Source organism: Lactuca sativa, chromosome 3 (genome assembly GCF_002870075.4).
Source record: "Lactuca sativa cultivar Salinas chromosome 3, Lsat_Salinas_v11, whole genome shotgun sequence".
Lineage (NCBI taxonomy): Eukaryota > Viridiplantae > Streptophyta > Magnoliopsida > Asterales > Asteraceae > Lactuca > Lactuca sativa.
In genome coordinates this window covers 64,410,219-64,426,315 of record NC_056625.2, presented here as the reverse complement: position 1 = coordinate 64,426,315, position 16,097 = coordinate 64,410,219, and the positions used below count along the sequence as shown (strand labels likewise).

At 36.9% G+C, this 16,097-nt stretch overlaps 1 protein-coding gene across 1 annotated transcript; it reads right to left on the bottom strand.

Annotated features, from left to right (window-relative positions):
* Nucleotides 1–6,833: 6,833 nt before the first annotated feature.
* LOC111884292 (uncharacterized mitochondrial protein AtMg00810-like) lies at nucleotides 6,834–8,039 on the bottom strand. The gene has a single exon (XM_023880607.3). It carries the CDS (start codon nucleotides 8,037–8,039, stop codon nucleotides 6,834–6,836), a length of 1,206 nt encoding a protein of 401 aa, XP_023736375.2.
* Between the last annotated feature and the right edge of the window lie 8,058 nt (nucleotides 8,040–16,097).

Genomic DNA, 16,097 nt, shown 5'->3' with positions numbered 1-16,097 from the left:
TGATGTAGTGTGATGATTTTCTTTGTGATAGCTGTCAGTTATGCTTGTATTTGCTTGATGACTATGTGGTTCATATTATGATATTATATGGTAGTAGTAGGGGTGAAATAAACCCAATATTCGGTTGAAATAGACCGAAGGGGATTGCAAGCACCCATATATGCTTGGTATTATCCGGTTGAAATAGACCGAAAGGGTAGGAAAACACCCAAATAGGCTTGGCAGTATGTTTGTATGGTATGTGATATTTTGGGGGAACTCACTAAGCTTTGTGTTTACGGTTTTCAGCTTATGTTTCAGGTACTTCTAGTTCGAAGAGGAGGAGCTCGGGATGATTGCAGTGTACACACCACATCGATCTGCATTTTATATTACTCTTATATATTTGGATGTTATTGATACAGTTTGATTCCCTATGGTTTTGAAGATGTTGTCTTGGATAACGGTTTTATTAATTTAAAAATCGAAATTATTAGTCTTAAATTTTAGGATGTTACAAGTTGATATCAACGACTTAGTTTGAGGGATTCATGCATACTCTTGGGTGTGTCTGAACTCAAACTGAGGGTTTGGTAGATTTAAAAAAAATGTTTTAACATAAAAGAGGTTTTCTAATAAAAGAAGTAGGGTGTATTGCATGCAATCAGCCGAGCTCAAGTAAGTTTTCCCAAAACACCCATGCATGTTTTATGACATGATTTGATTTGTGAACATGTAAATCACATGCTAATTAGGGCTAAGGATTTGCTCAGGATTTGCATGATAGAATGCTAGGAGAGATGCCTTTATATGTCTATTGTATGAGCTTGTAGACTTGCATGCTAGTACTGATCATTCAATGATAGGATGACATGTTTAGGTTTTGCTTGTTCCGATTACTCGATGCTCAAATGTTGCTTGCTTTGTGCTTTAGGAGTTTCCATTAACCTTAGCTAACTAGTAAGCGAGTATATTAAGTTACCTATTCTTGAGACTAGATAATTTTAGAAGGTTTAGGCTTTAACTCTATTGCGTAGCTCTTGTTTGAGTCCAACCGCTGAAGTGTGAGACCTTTCATTCGAAGAATTATCTGGTGTTGGCGATATGTAATGGTATTCGTGGGCTAGTTAGGGGATGTTAGGGGGAGTTCCTTATGCAATTGATGGCGGTGAGTAGTGTGGTGGTTGCCCCGGGTACATCGGTCTTTTTCAGGGTTTTGGCCTGGGTGGGCCGGGTTGCTTATCGCTTGAATCGTCTCGAGTTGTTTAGTTAGATCCATAACGCGTTTCACATATCTTAGTTACAGAAATGTTTGGTGGATGGATTGGCATAATATGTGATGCCTTGTAGCCTAAGAGGAATTGGATGTTATGCTAGATCTGAAATCTTTCTTGGTAGGAAGTGAGATTGAGACGTCCTTTGTTTGGCTGTGACTTGGAGTGTTATTGCACGAATGTTGCTTGCTTTGTGCTTTATGGGAATCATGATGATGTGAGTAAACTATTTAAGTGAATATGTTGAGTCACATGTGGAATAGGTTAAATAATCTCAGAGTGACGGATTTGACCCTACTGTCGAGCTCTTGTTTGAGTCTAACCGTTGTAGGGATGAGTCTTTCACTCGAAGGATTATCTAATCTTTGATGCATGAGATTGTATTCATGAAGTAGTTAACTGAAGTTATTACGAGTTCTTCAGCAGCTGATAGTAGGGTGAGGTCGGGAACCTAGGAGAGCTAAGGATGTGATGTAGTGGGTTGACCCATGTTGTTTAGCGATGGGTATTTATTTGAGAACGGTTCCATAAGAATGGATCGGACGGATACAGATAAAAGTGGTTACTTAGAGGACCCGGGATGATTCTTGATGAAAGTATGGATAAGTATGGAAGGTAGTATTAGGATCGTACTACTAAAAGCATAGGATCCATACTCGACTCGAGAAAAAATTGGGGGATTCTAAGGAACTGGTTAAGGAAGGTAGCATGGTTTGGCACCATGATTCGTTGCAGTGTATTTTCACCTTTATCGGCTATCGGGTATGACCGTCCAGGTTGAGGATGGGCCAGATGATTGTTCGGGCCTCAGTGGGCATGTCTATTGGTTTTAATGGTGCAGAAGCGTGAAAGGTAGTTGATTTTGAGGTCTGGAAGGCCTTGCTCAAGTAGTGACAGTTAAGTCGTGGAACTCAAGAAGGAAACGATTGTGATGAATGGCTCGAGGATTGAAACTAGAGATTAAAGTGAATGATAGATGGATTGGGATGTCGCTATCATCGACGTGGGTTATGTACTTCCAACATTCCACAATCGGAAGGAAAAGATAGTGGACATGGGATTTTCAAAGATGGGATGTAATCCTGACACGAGTCTAGAAGATTATGGTTTTCTTTGTTGATGGGTATGACAGAGTAGGAATGCACAAAGGGTTTTGTGGTACGGTTGCCTTGAGGTGAGATCAGGGGTCTGTTTTCTTGAAATTGGTAAGGTCCGGTACTAGTTGGTTGTTTCACGAACCAAGGGAAACGAATCAGTAAGAACAACTGTTTTTGTCTCTGATGTATCCTGACAAAGAGAATGATGCTTCTTATAATTATGAGTAATGCTCGTGGTGAATTGTGTGCTAGTTATTATGTGAGGTGTGTGGTAATTCATTTGTTTCTAGAAGGAAAATTGGTGTCATGAGTGGTCAGAATTGCTGGTTGTGCATGTACATGGGATTATGATATTAGAGGTGGTTATGATTGGGAGGTTTTTGAGGTTTCCATCTGAGATCCATGATAACTTTGTGTTCACTTTGTCCTTATCTGGAAGACCAATTTGTGGTTCGGTATGTCTACAATGTCATTTGATGGAAGTTCGAACCCGAAGTGGGGGAGAACCGACTATTTTGGTTGAAGGATCATTGCTATGATGGAGTTTATGATTTCATAAGAACATGTCTTATGGATTTGTGGTCTGGGAATGTAGAACCTTATTTCAAGATTTGATCAAGACGGAGGTGCAGAACAAGTTATCATTAGATGTATGTTTTCAGGAATGTAAGAGTCATCTTCACAGCAAGAAGATGTTGAATAAGGAAGCTTGTTGTAGCTAGTGGTTCCTTTCAGAATGTCACTGAATAAATCAAGAAGTAGTTGGGATGTTTAGATTGAGCATCGAGTGCTTAGGGATTCCTCAACTCATTTTATAGATTGCTATCTAAAACATACCAAAAATAGTAACATAAAATTTTTGTTTTTAGATTAATAAATCGTCAATACATCATTCCCATAAAACCAAGGTTATCAAGATTCAACAAAATATCTTCAAATCAGAGTAATTCACAGAATGCGGAAACATGTGGTGTGTGATCTGCATTTATCTCGAGCTCTTCCATTTGAAAACCGAAGTACCTGAAACATAAACTTAAAACCTAAGCACAAAGCTTAGCGAGTTCCCCAAGATATCTCATACCATACATAGTTAATCACATAACGGGACCCACCCACTGAGATATTGGCCCCGCTTACACTCGCATATTGCCCCACCACTAAGATACAGGCCCCGCTCACACTCACATAACGGGCCCTACCTAATATACAAACATATAATCCTACCAACATATGTGATAATCACAAAGATAACAACATACAATATAGTCATCAGGTTTTGCCCGTCATCGATCCCCGCTCGGCATACATACCAATACATACACATGTAAGAGTCACGTAGGCATCTAACATCCTAACATAATAAACCATGGACCGGTATTGGTGCCTTCGACCCGCTAAACACAATGATGAAACTTACCTCGCACCACCGAATCTCAAAGAAAGAATCTCTAGCTGCTGGCCAACAAGAATCCCCACACTATCAATCACAAGTTAATCATCCATCAATAATCGGATCTGACTCACACTAAGTGTCCAAACTAGGGTAAACGACCTTTTTACCCTCTTTATAAATTGTCCCCAAAGCCAATGCCCAATTCAACAATCCAAGAAAGGCCCAAACATGGCCCAAAACATCCCACAGTCAGCCCTGATCAAACTTATGGTCAAAGTCAAAGTCAATAGTCAATGTTGACCAAACACGTCCATAAGTTGTAGTGGTGCGACATGGCAAGAAGATGATCCATGTCCCAATGGTGTTTGGGATGTGGCATAGCTGAGATTACCAGATGCACTATTTCCATCACATAGTTATGTACAAAGCTTTGGAAACACCAATAAAACGGTTTTCAAAGAAGCGACTTTTAGATGTCCTCAAACCCAATCAATGTAACAAAAGTAGTAAAGAATATTTGCCAACTCTATTAGTAAAATACATATAAATATGTATGTATATATATATACACACACACACCTTTTTAAATTCCCCTCACTCATCATTTATTAAGTTAAAAGTGTTTGTTTGAGGATTTTAAAGGTTGCCATCTTTGTTTTTCAAGTATAACCACCTTGTGTATTTGTCATTAAGATTGTCATAAGCATTTTTCAATTGTATTTGAGTCAAATCAACACCATACTTTTCCTTAATGTCTGTTCCTAACTTGTTCCATGAATGTTTGTGCAAACTCAAACATTTTCTACCCACAGTCTGTACTTCTTCAATACAAGTATGCAATAAGAATTTAATTTGCTCATTACTCCATGTATGTTTATCTCCCATTGCTAATAACAAAAAACAAAGCATATAGAATACATTTCAGCAACTATTTATCAAAATTCAGCAAATATGTATCAGATTTCAACAAAGATTATTGCATATTTCAACATAACAAAAACCTAAATTAATGAATTTCAGCAATAATCCATCACATTTCAGCAACTATTTATCATAATTTAGCAACTATTTATCACATTTCAACAAGTTTTTTTTTGATATTTCAACTTAACTTTTTTATGTTTCGGCAACTATTTATGATATTTCAACATATATTTTTGATGTTTCAGCAAGGAATTCAGCAAGAATAAACAACTATTGATGTTTCAGCAAGTATTTATGATATTCCAGCTTAAATTTTTTATGTTTCAACAAGAATTAAAAAAAACGAAAAAAGAAGAAAAAAAACAAGTCAGAAAAATCCGATTTTAACAAGAATTCAAGAACATTCAACAAATAATCAACAATCATCAACGATTCAGCAAGAAAAAAGAATCATGAACCAAATATCCAACAAGAAAAAAGAAAAAAAGGAACGACTTACCTGATGAAGTCGAGTGACCGACCACGGAAGGAGGGTTCGTCGGGGAAGGATGTTGTGACGGCGAGAAGGCGACGACATCGAGAAGACTCCGATGACAGGGGATGAAACTGGAGAGAGCAGGGGGGTCGATAGGAGAAGAAGACGTCGTGCGACGCTATTTTCTTTGAGAGGCCTATTTTTTTAGGTTTTAGGTATGAAGAGGTGGGAAGAGGTAATGCAAATGTTGTCCCAAAAAGAACACGCATAGAAGTTTTTAACTCTGAAGACTTCTGAAAAACAAATAACTGTGGAATTAAAAGTGTTGCATGTGTGCCGCACCGCGCAACAATAAGAGGTATGAAGAGTTTTTTTTTTTAATTTTTTTTTTGTTATTTTTACAAAAAACAAACAACACCTTAGACATTTAGTGACGCAAAAGGCTTGAAAGTTGACAAGGCCAAGATTAATCGGGATATAACCACCGCCATTGCTTTTTAATCGACTCCTTCCCTTTTGCTTCCTTTTACCTCAGCATGCGTCGAATTTCTGAGGAAGGTTTGATGCCTAATCATCTTCTCTTGTTGAAAATCTAAAGTAACACTCTTTTTTAATCTTTGCACCGTTCGCTTCATCACCATCGTAACCCTGCATTTTTTCTGTAATCCATACTCACTATCATGGCACCACCATTCGGTTACCCACCATGTCGCTCCTACTTCCTGCCTAAAATCCCTAGCCGTCACCACTGCATCATCATCATCGTGGATGCCACCTTTTCTTCTGCTGTCATTTTGGGGTTTTCAAGATTTTGCATTTTTCAAACTTTGTTTTATGAAATAAGACCAACCACATCAAAGTACATGAATTTTGGAGCAATATATAGGGTTTTATTAGGTTCATTCGATTTACAAGTTTGATGATGGTGCTGGAGGTACTAAAAGAGCAAGTACTCTTAAAATACAAAGTTTTCATACGTTGTTCCTTTCACGTACTGGATTGTTTTCTACATAAAAAGGGTTGATTTCCTCGAATCACTTCTAATTTATGCTATTACGACTTGATGTTTTTGTATTAATTGATATAATAGAAGTTTATATGATATTTGATATTTTAGTTAAGTTTTAATTATTTAGCATATAATATTCAGCATGGAAGTTGTTGTGTGCTCATTTTTTTTCCGAATGGTAAGTGGATTAAGCTTTACCCGGGGCATTGTCATCAAATTCTTAACAACATCTCTTGGAGTGTAAGTTTTATATCCTTATTTAAAGTTATAATAGTTGGTTTTTGTAAAGGTATTTGTTTGGTTCACTGTAGAGGCAACTTTATGTATGTGGAAATTTATTGGTTCCTAATTCCAAGTTCAGTCACTTTTCTTTTCATTTAATCTCTGCTATGGATATCTTCTTGTTTTTACATGTTCCTATAATTTATTAATTCCCTTTAACTAATTTATGTTCTGATTTTTGTTGCTCGGTGGATTACAAGGGGGATATGAAGTTTCGTTATCAGGCATGTGTAAGTTCTTATCTTTTGCATTTGAGAACGATCTAAATTGATTTAACCAAAATTCATTACAGAAGAAAGACCATACAAAGACTAAATACTTGGACAATTATACATAAATGACAAAAAGAGTCCTTCAACTATATTTATAAATATATTAACACCCCCCCCCCCCCTCAAACTCAAGATGGTTCATGAGGGACAAAATTGAGTTTGGAAAGTAGAATAGAGAAGCGTCTTGGACGATGAGCTTTAGTGAAGATATCAGCAGGTTGGTCGGTAGATGAGCTTGGAGATAGAGTAATGGTATTGCGAATGACATGTTGTCGAACAAAATGGCAATCGATCTCAATGTGTTTGGTGCGCTCATGGAACACGTCATTGTAAGCAATCTGAATGGCACTTGTATTATCACACCATATGACGGTCGGTGAAGAAAGAGAAAGACCCATATCTGATAGAAGCCAACGCAACCATACGAGCTCTTGGGTGGTGTCAGCAAGAGCCCGATATTCAGCTTCGGTGCTAGATCTGGCGACTAATGATTGTTTCTTACTACGCCATGAAATTAGCAAATCACCAAGGAAGAAACAAAATCCGGTGGTAGATCGACGATCTGTGATATCCCCATCCCAATCTGCATCCGAGAAGGCACGAAGCTCTAAAGATGAGGTGGATGAGAAGTAGAGACCATGGAATATGGTACCTTTAATATACCGTAAGATACGCAACACTGCAATATAATGAGTTGTTCGAGGAGAAGCCATGAACTGACTAACAATATGAACAACAAACGCAAGATCGGGACGTGTAACGGTCAGGTAGATAAGTGAACCGACGAGCTGACGGTAAAGGGTAGGATCAGAGAGGAGAGAACCATCACCCGGTGATAGATGAAAGTTAGGGTCTAAGGGTGTATTAGCAACCTTACAATCGGTAATACCGGCACGTGAAATAATATCTGATGCATATTTTGCTTGAGATAAATAAATGCCAGTGTCATGAGGAAGCACTTCAAGACCAAGAAAATAGTGAAGTAAACCCAAATCCTTCATCTCAAAATAAGAACTAAGTGACTGTTTTAGATCAAGAATACCATGAGCATCGCTACCTGTAATAATCATGTCATCCACATAGAGAATAAGAAGAATAGTGCCCGAAGTAGTGGTTTTAGTGAACAGTCCAGAGTCATAGTTGCTGGCGGTGAAACCCAAAGACTGAATAATAGTGTTGAATTTTTCAAACCAAGCTCTTGGTGCTTGTTTAAGACCATAAAGGGCCTTTTTGAGACGACAAACATGATCATGTGGGTGAGTAACACCTGGAGGGGGTTTCATATAAACTTCCTTGGTGAGATCACCATGGAGAAAAGCATTTTTGACATCCATCTGATAAAGAGGCCATCGGCGTACAACAACAACAACAAGAAGGCTACGAACCAAAGTAACCCTAGCGACAGGTGCAAAAGTCTCCTCATAGTCAATTCCATATTCTTGATTAAAACCTTTCGCAACTAATCTGGCTTTGTACCGATCGACAGTGCCATCCGAGTTTGTTTTGACTTAAAGCACCTATTTGGAGCCAATGATGCCCTTTCCTGATGGAAGAGAGACGATGTCCCATGTATGAGCCTTATTAAGAGCCTCTAATTCATCGGATATAGCTCTTTGCCAAAGTGGGTCAAAGGATGCTTCTTTATACGAAGATGGTGTATGGATAGAGAATAGAGTAGAATAACACTTGTAGTCACGAAGATGAGAAGGTATATGTCTTACCCGGGTGGATCGGCGATTGTCGGTAGTAAGTTCATCAGGCAAAACAGACATTTCAGGAGAGTCCATAGAGGAAGAGTTGGGAGTAGAATCACATGTAGACAACGATGTAGGATCAGATGGTGTAATAGAAGGAGAAGTATCAACAGGTGAAGAAGAGTCGGGAAAATGCAATGGTGAGGAATGAGATGGTGTGGCAGAAGACATGTCCATAGATGGAGACGAAGGATCGACAATTGTCTGCGAAGGTGGGACAGAAGATGGTGGTTGTCCCGGAAATAGTTGAACAGATGTATCAGTAAAGAAAGGAGGAACATGATCATATTCCAATTGAGATGTTGAAATGGAGGAGAACATTTTGTGTTCCCAGAAGACAACATGACGAGATATACGAAGTCGTTTGGAGATAGGATCCCAACACCGATAGCCTTTGTGTTCGATTCAGTATCCCAGGAAACAACAAAGACGGGATCGAGGTTGAAGTTTGGTGTGTTCATGTGGTTGTAGCAAGACAAAGCAAGCACAACCCCATACTTTGAGTAGATTGTAGTTAGGAGGTTGTCCATACAAAGCTTCATACGGAGACTGATTCTGGAGAAGTGTAATGGGATGGCGATTAATGGTGTAGACTGCTGAAAGGGCAGCCTCACCCCAAAAACGTTCTGGGCATTGAGCTGAGATAAGTAAGGTACGAACAATATCTAGGATATTCGATGTTTGCGTTCAGCTCTACCGTTTTGTTGGGAAGTACCGGGGCAAGAGTATTAAGATACGGTGCCTTGTTGGCGGAGGAAGTCAAGGAAAGAACGTTCTTTGTATTCCATGGCATTGTCGGCACGAAAGACTTTTATGTGTTTAGCAAACTGGATTTGGATCATACGTGCAAAATTCATGTATATATGGGGTAGTTCAGATCTATTTTTCATTAGATATATCCAAGTAAATCGCGTATGATCATCAAGAAAGATAACAAAATATTTTGACCCTCCCATTGAAGGAAGAGGAGAAGGTCCCCACACATCTGAATGAATCAAATCAAAAGAAGCAACTGAATTAACATCATTTCTACAAAATGGTAAGGCATGTTGTTTTCCCAATTGACATGATAAACAAGATAACTTGTCAGGTTTAACCGACCCCAAAATACCAGATAAAGTAAGAACTTTAAGTTTATCAAAAGTGATATGTCCCAATCTTGAATGCCATGTATATATATATATATATATATATATATATATATATATATATATATATATATATATATATATCACTGGGAGAGCCATCGGATGCTGATAGAGAAGAGTGAAAAAAAGGTTGTGGTTTGCAGAGATAAACTAGCTCAAACTGCCGACCCACTTTACGGCCTATCCCAATTGTTTTCTTCGTGTTGGGATCCTGAAGATAACAACCAGAAGGGGAGAATAAAGTGTTTAGACCCATATCACAAAGCTGTCCCACTGGAATTAAGTTAACTGATAGCTTTGGGATGTAAAGTGTATCTGGTAAGGATAATTGGGCTGTAGAAATATGCCCACTGTAATGAACAGGTAGACTGGTTCCATTAGCGGTCGTAACAACAGATGGAGATGTAGTTGTGGTTTGTGTGACAAATACATCAGGTTTTGAGGTCATGTGATTGCAACAACCAGAATCAAATAACCAAGCTTTACCTGCAACCGTTGAATTGGCTATGATTGGTGAGGAGCTTGACATAACTTGTTTTATGAGCTCGATTACATCATCAGAGGTAAAAGTGTTGAGGCTCTGAGCTGTTGAGGACCCCGAAGGCACATTGGAAGAATCTGGAGCATAAACTGTTGTAGTGATATTTTTGATGCGATCTGGATTCTTAAAACAGTTAGATGCAAAGTGCCTAGGATGTTTCTTTTGACAAAAAAATACAAGAACAGTTCGGACAATCCAATAGTTGATGACCATTATCATGACAATATGAGCACTGAGATGATTTTCTATTGTGTGGAAACTAAGGTTTATTGGATGTGAAGTTTCGAACGCCTTTGTGGAAAGGTACAACAAGAACTCCATCAGTGATAAACTAGTTGATGAAGCAGGAACTCCCAACCTGGTTTCTTCTGAGATAAGTTCAGCTATCACAGCTTCAAGAGTAGGAAGAGGAGACCTATGTAGGAGAGAAGCTCGAACAGGTTCATAACGATCTTGTAGCGCCATAAGAAAGATCATGAGATGTTGTTGTTTTTGATGGGTAGTTGAAATCATAGCATCCTCTTGACATTTGAAAGTGGGTCCCACAAGAGTCAGTTGATCCCATATAACTTGTACTTCAGATAGAAATGCACTGATGGTTTGACCTGGTTGTTGATGTTTGCTAAGAAGCCCAGACAAAAGGTGATACTGATGAGCCATATCAGTGGTGGTATACCTATCTTTAAGAAAATCCCATATTTCTTTACCAGTGACAAAAAGCCCAAATTGTTGATTGATTTCTGTTGTTGAAGTATTACACAGAATGGTGACAATTTCTCCATTCTTACACAACCAATTTTCTTCTCTAATGTCAAAGGCATCTTGATCTTCCCTTTCTTTTTGAACTGGTCTAGGTATAGCACTTGTAACAACCCTCCATAGTTTGCGAGATTGAAGATAGCTTGTCATATGTCGAGCCCATATAACATAATTAGATCCATCTAATGTAATTGAGATTGGGCGAGGTGTGACAAAAGGAGTTGTCATTGTTTAGGAAGGAAATACAAGAAAGGAATGAGAAACTTGAAGAATGTTGTGGAAACCTCGTGAACAGTATAGTGAGTTCAATTTTACCAGAAAATAGGGGAGATAATGGCTGCTCAGATGTTATTACGAGAGATAGCTGCTACAGGGGTGACGATAAGGCATTGAATCAACTATTGTTGTAGTGGTAATGAGACACACCATAAAAGTCGACCAGTCAACCGGAGATGGTGAGAGGAGACGAACTTGGTAGCCACTGGAAGCCCTAGCGATTTGGAGCCCTAAGCTCTAATACCATGAGAACGATCTAAATTGATTTAACCAAAAGTCATTACAGAAGAAAGACCATACAAAGACTAAATACTTGGACAATTATACATAAATGACAAAAAGAGTCCTTCAACTATATTTATAAATATATTAACAACATTCATTTGAGATTGTTTATTTTCAATCTTACTTAATTATCATTTATCAAATTCATTTTTTTTTTTGAAGTGTTTGATATATATGTTGGATTAGTGTCTAAGTCCATAACTATTTTGGTATGTACTTGACCCGATGGTGCATGGTCCTTTTGGGTTGCCTTCACCAAAGCAACTTGATAGGATGAATTATGGAGAGAAAGGATTAAATATGATTTATTAATATATTATGAGAATAATATATTAAAGGAGAAATCATATTGTTTAATTAATATTAGTCAATAATTATTTGGTAATTAGTTTTGTGACTAAAAGAGATTAATTAAACTTAAGGGACTGGAATTGTAATTATAAGATAATTGCAATTTGGGCCATGGATTGCCTTATATTAAGGAGTAGACGAATTCTATAGGGAAACCCAAGAAGAAATCGTCCAAGGCCTTAAGGAAAGGAATCTATGGGTTGCTTAGGGCTTAAGCATCCAATTTAGGGTTTCCTTGTTAGATAACCCTAATAGCCTCCTATATATATATATATATATATATATATATATATATATATATATATATATATATATATATATATATATATATAGATCCCTTATGACCCAAAAACGTGGCTAAGCATCCTTCTAGGGTTTCACACGTTTTAGGGCAGCCTCCATCCTCTTTCCTCCTCATCCTCTTGCTCTTGGTGTTTGTGAACCATTAGAGGAGTGACATTTGTGACTCTAAGCTTTCTAAAGTCAATAGAAGGAGGAATTGGGATTGTTATTGCTATATAACAATCAAGGTATGATCTAAACCCTAATTATATGTCATATTGATTATCATATTCTAGATCTAGGGTTTATAGTCTTGGATAAATTGCATGTACAATAGAGAAATCTAGATCCAAGCATTAGGGTTTGTATGAGCACATAGGATGTTCTTATGACCAAAACCCATTAGTGGTATCAGAGCCTTGATTGGTTTCTATTGTATTGATGCCTTGTATGTTGAAAAAATTCGTTTTTTGTGGTTCTACTTGCTGAACTCACCGAGTCTATAGATGAACTCGCCGAGTCCATGCCTGACTCGACAAGTCGGCTGGTCAGAATGAGGGAAAACCGGGATTTCTTGCTGTTTTTGCTTGAGGATACTTACCTTATCATATTAGATCAATATAAATCCAATTTTTTGATATATATGACTATATTCTTGATCTAATTGAAGATATTTATCAATTAATAAAATATTTGTTTCCTTATGTGATAATTGATTAATTATTTTGATTAAATTGGTAAATTGTTTTGCAAGAAATCATTAAATAAATCAAATATGGATAATTATGTGATTAAATGTTAATTTAGATTATTTGTTATTTGATCCTTGTGTTATGAAATGTTTCATATTTTCCCCTTTAGGTTTTATAGTTTAAATTTGACCTCAAAAGTTTTGTTGTTTTGAAATTTAAATAGTTGAAACCCTAATGTTTTGAAAAAGGTTTCAAAACTTGCCTTCAAGTTTTGGAATTTAAATTTTGATTAATAGTTTAATTTTGATGTATATTTAAATTCTAAACCCTAATGTTTTGAAATGTTTCAAAACTTGCCCTCAAGTTTTGGATTTTAAAAGTTGATTAAAGGTTTAATTTAGGAATGTTAAATTCTAAAACCCTAGTATTGTTTTGAAAAAGTTCAAATCACACCCTTATGGTTTTATTAATTAATTAAGGTGTATAATTAAAGGAGGTTTAATAAATCCATAAAAGTTTTGGTTTAAAATTTAATTGAATTAAGGGTATAATTATTAAATTTGACCACCTAATATTTTAAAAGTGTAAAATACACCCTATACTATATATAACATTAAAAGTCTAACATTATATATATGTATGAGTAAAAGTCAGTCTTACCGTTAGTAGGCCTCATTCACGAAGCTGTCTATAAGGGGTGTTTAAGGAAATTGCCTATAAAATGGCGATTGAATGAGTATCCACTCTTACCCACCGCACTCTTGACTAGTGGAGGGTCATTAGCCGAACGGGTAGGATAGGACGAAAACCTTCCATTATAAGTATAGTGAAATATAAAAGTAACTAAATGTTTTTCAAATTCCCAATCTTAGTTACTTAGGCAAAGTGAATTGATGCAATTCCATGAAATTACACTTTGTGCCCTTGCGAAGACGTTAGTGGAGCGTGTGTGGTTTACCAGCACACTAAATGGTTCTAAGCAACGGTAGCAAAGGGTGACTCAATGTTTGTCATAGTTCGGTGGAGCGTGTGTGGTTTACCGGCACATCGAATAGGTGATTGTAACATGTGAGGGCACCATGTAAGTTTGCATGGTTATTCACACCCGCTTTGTGATCCTCGGCATCCCAGTCACAAACAAGAGGGGCATATCGAGATTTAAACATGCCATTGAAATGTTCAATGAATCTCATAGGATCTAGGAGTTTTCATAGATTTAAAACTTAAATTTCTTTTTCGTTTTTCATGGTGGAAATTAGTGAATCGTCATTCACTTACCTTCAAATGTTTTGCAATTTGGGTTACGACATCCCTCTCCCGAGTTGTAGAATATTGTGTTGGGTCCTAGCCTTAGTATCTCATTTGGGTGATTTACTAAGGACTCAATGAATCAACTAACTTGAATTCGTTTTCTCTTGTGTTGTAGATGTCAAAGTTCGACAACTATGGTCTTCCCAAATTCCGTGGAACAAGCATTCCACATGAATATGGTATTCCACGATTCGATAGAGGAACAAGAAATCATGCTTCACTTCCTCCACCTCCTCCAATTGTTCTCCCTAACCCACAAGAACGAAGAATTGAAAGGTTCAATATCACTAAATCCCTATTGGAAATGAAACATGAAGATGGTAAACCCGTGTGTGCCCACGTTCTAGGAATGAAATCACACATTGATAGGTTGATAATGTTGGGTGTGTCATTCCTGGATGAGTTGGATGTGAACTGGGTTTTGCAGTCACTGCCTGAATCATATAATGAGTTCAAAAGAAAGTATTATATGATGGATCATGACCATAACCTCATTGACCTAACTTACATGCTCATTGCTGCTGAATCAGAAATGATTTGGCGAAGCAATGGAGCGTATTTGTTGGGAAAGTCAAACGACCATGCTTCTGAGGACGTTCTAGGAGAATCGACCTGCGTTTGCTACCAAGAGAAAGGGCGTTGGATAGAAGTCTGCTCTAAGAGCCTGAAGATTCCAGAAGATGGGAGAGTCAAAGAGTATGGCTGCGCTTCAGGTAAAATCCACTATCTAACTCCGTAAGTTCCTATTCATTGATTCTTAATACATGATGTGATAAGATTGCATTTGAATCTTTTGCAGGATCGGTGAAAAGAAAGGAAGCTTGGTGAAAGAGCAAGATGAATCTAATCACAAGGAATAGATCTTGATCGCATGGACTTGAAGATTAGATTTTGAGCTTAGATAGTTATGATAGAGTTGTTAGAAAATTTTCTTTTGAAATACATAGTTTTCAATGGATTTTGCATTGTAAGGACAAATGTTTTCCGCTGCTTTTATAAATAAAATAAATTTTGGTTTGACTTATTTATTTATTTGTTTATTTCCTTGCAATGAAATCGTTATGAAAATTGGTGTTTGCATATTTCTACAACAAATAGATATGATTTTATTTATGGTGTTTATGGAAAAGTCGAGAATTTACCAAATAGGGAGCGTTTCTCATCGCCCAAGTTTCAATTGGACAGAAATTTGGAATCATGCAACTTGGTTGCACGAAGAATGAGAAATTTCATATTTGGAAATTAGACTAATTCATTAACAAAGTGTCAAGTGAAGGACTAGGAGATCGAGTACACAAAGTTGTGTGTTGGTCAAAGTCCACCATAAGAGTAACAAGATATTCGTCATGGTTTACTAAAAATTTAGTAAATATGATTATACTTATAAGATTAAGTGTAATTCGGAATTGATTAAAAAGGTTTAAATCAATAGCAAAACGAATAAGAAGAATCATGTAGGCAGAAAGATAAAAGTTTCTCCATTCTAAGAAGAAGGGAGAGTAGATTTTATGCTTTATGATAGGTCTTAATGATTAAGAACCATATCTCAATTGATCCTCTAAGTGAGTCTTAGTACAATTGTATGTTTAAGAAGAGGAATCAAGGATTGAAGAAATGGTTAAATCAAGAAGTCAATCATACTTCGTTCCAATAACAAGTCTTAAAGTTAAGATTGTGACAATGAGTGACAAGTATTAAGAAGGTTTATAACATTCATCAAATGTAGAATATGGAAAAAGGTTTTCTTGTTCTCGCACATTTGAAATTGGTAAGCTGTGATGTCTTGGATAAGACAAAGACCAACTAAGACCAATTTATGAAGTGTTTTGATAAAAGATACACTAACTCTTGAATATTTGTGAAACAACCCAAAAATACGACCCAAAAATTTCAATTTTTATCATATCAAAAACATGAAACAAAGTATCACATAACAAAATCATACGTTGCGTGTTTCAAAAACTATGATAAAATACTGAGAGAGAGAAAACTG

Bases quoted from the DNA above. Each gene is read 5' to 3' on its own strand.
- LOC111884292 (XM_023880607.3), bottom strand. From the start codon at position 8,039: ATGGATGTCAAAAATGCTTTTCTCCATGGTGATCTCACCAAGGAAGTT.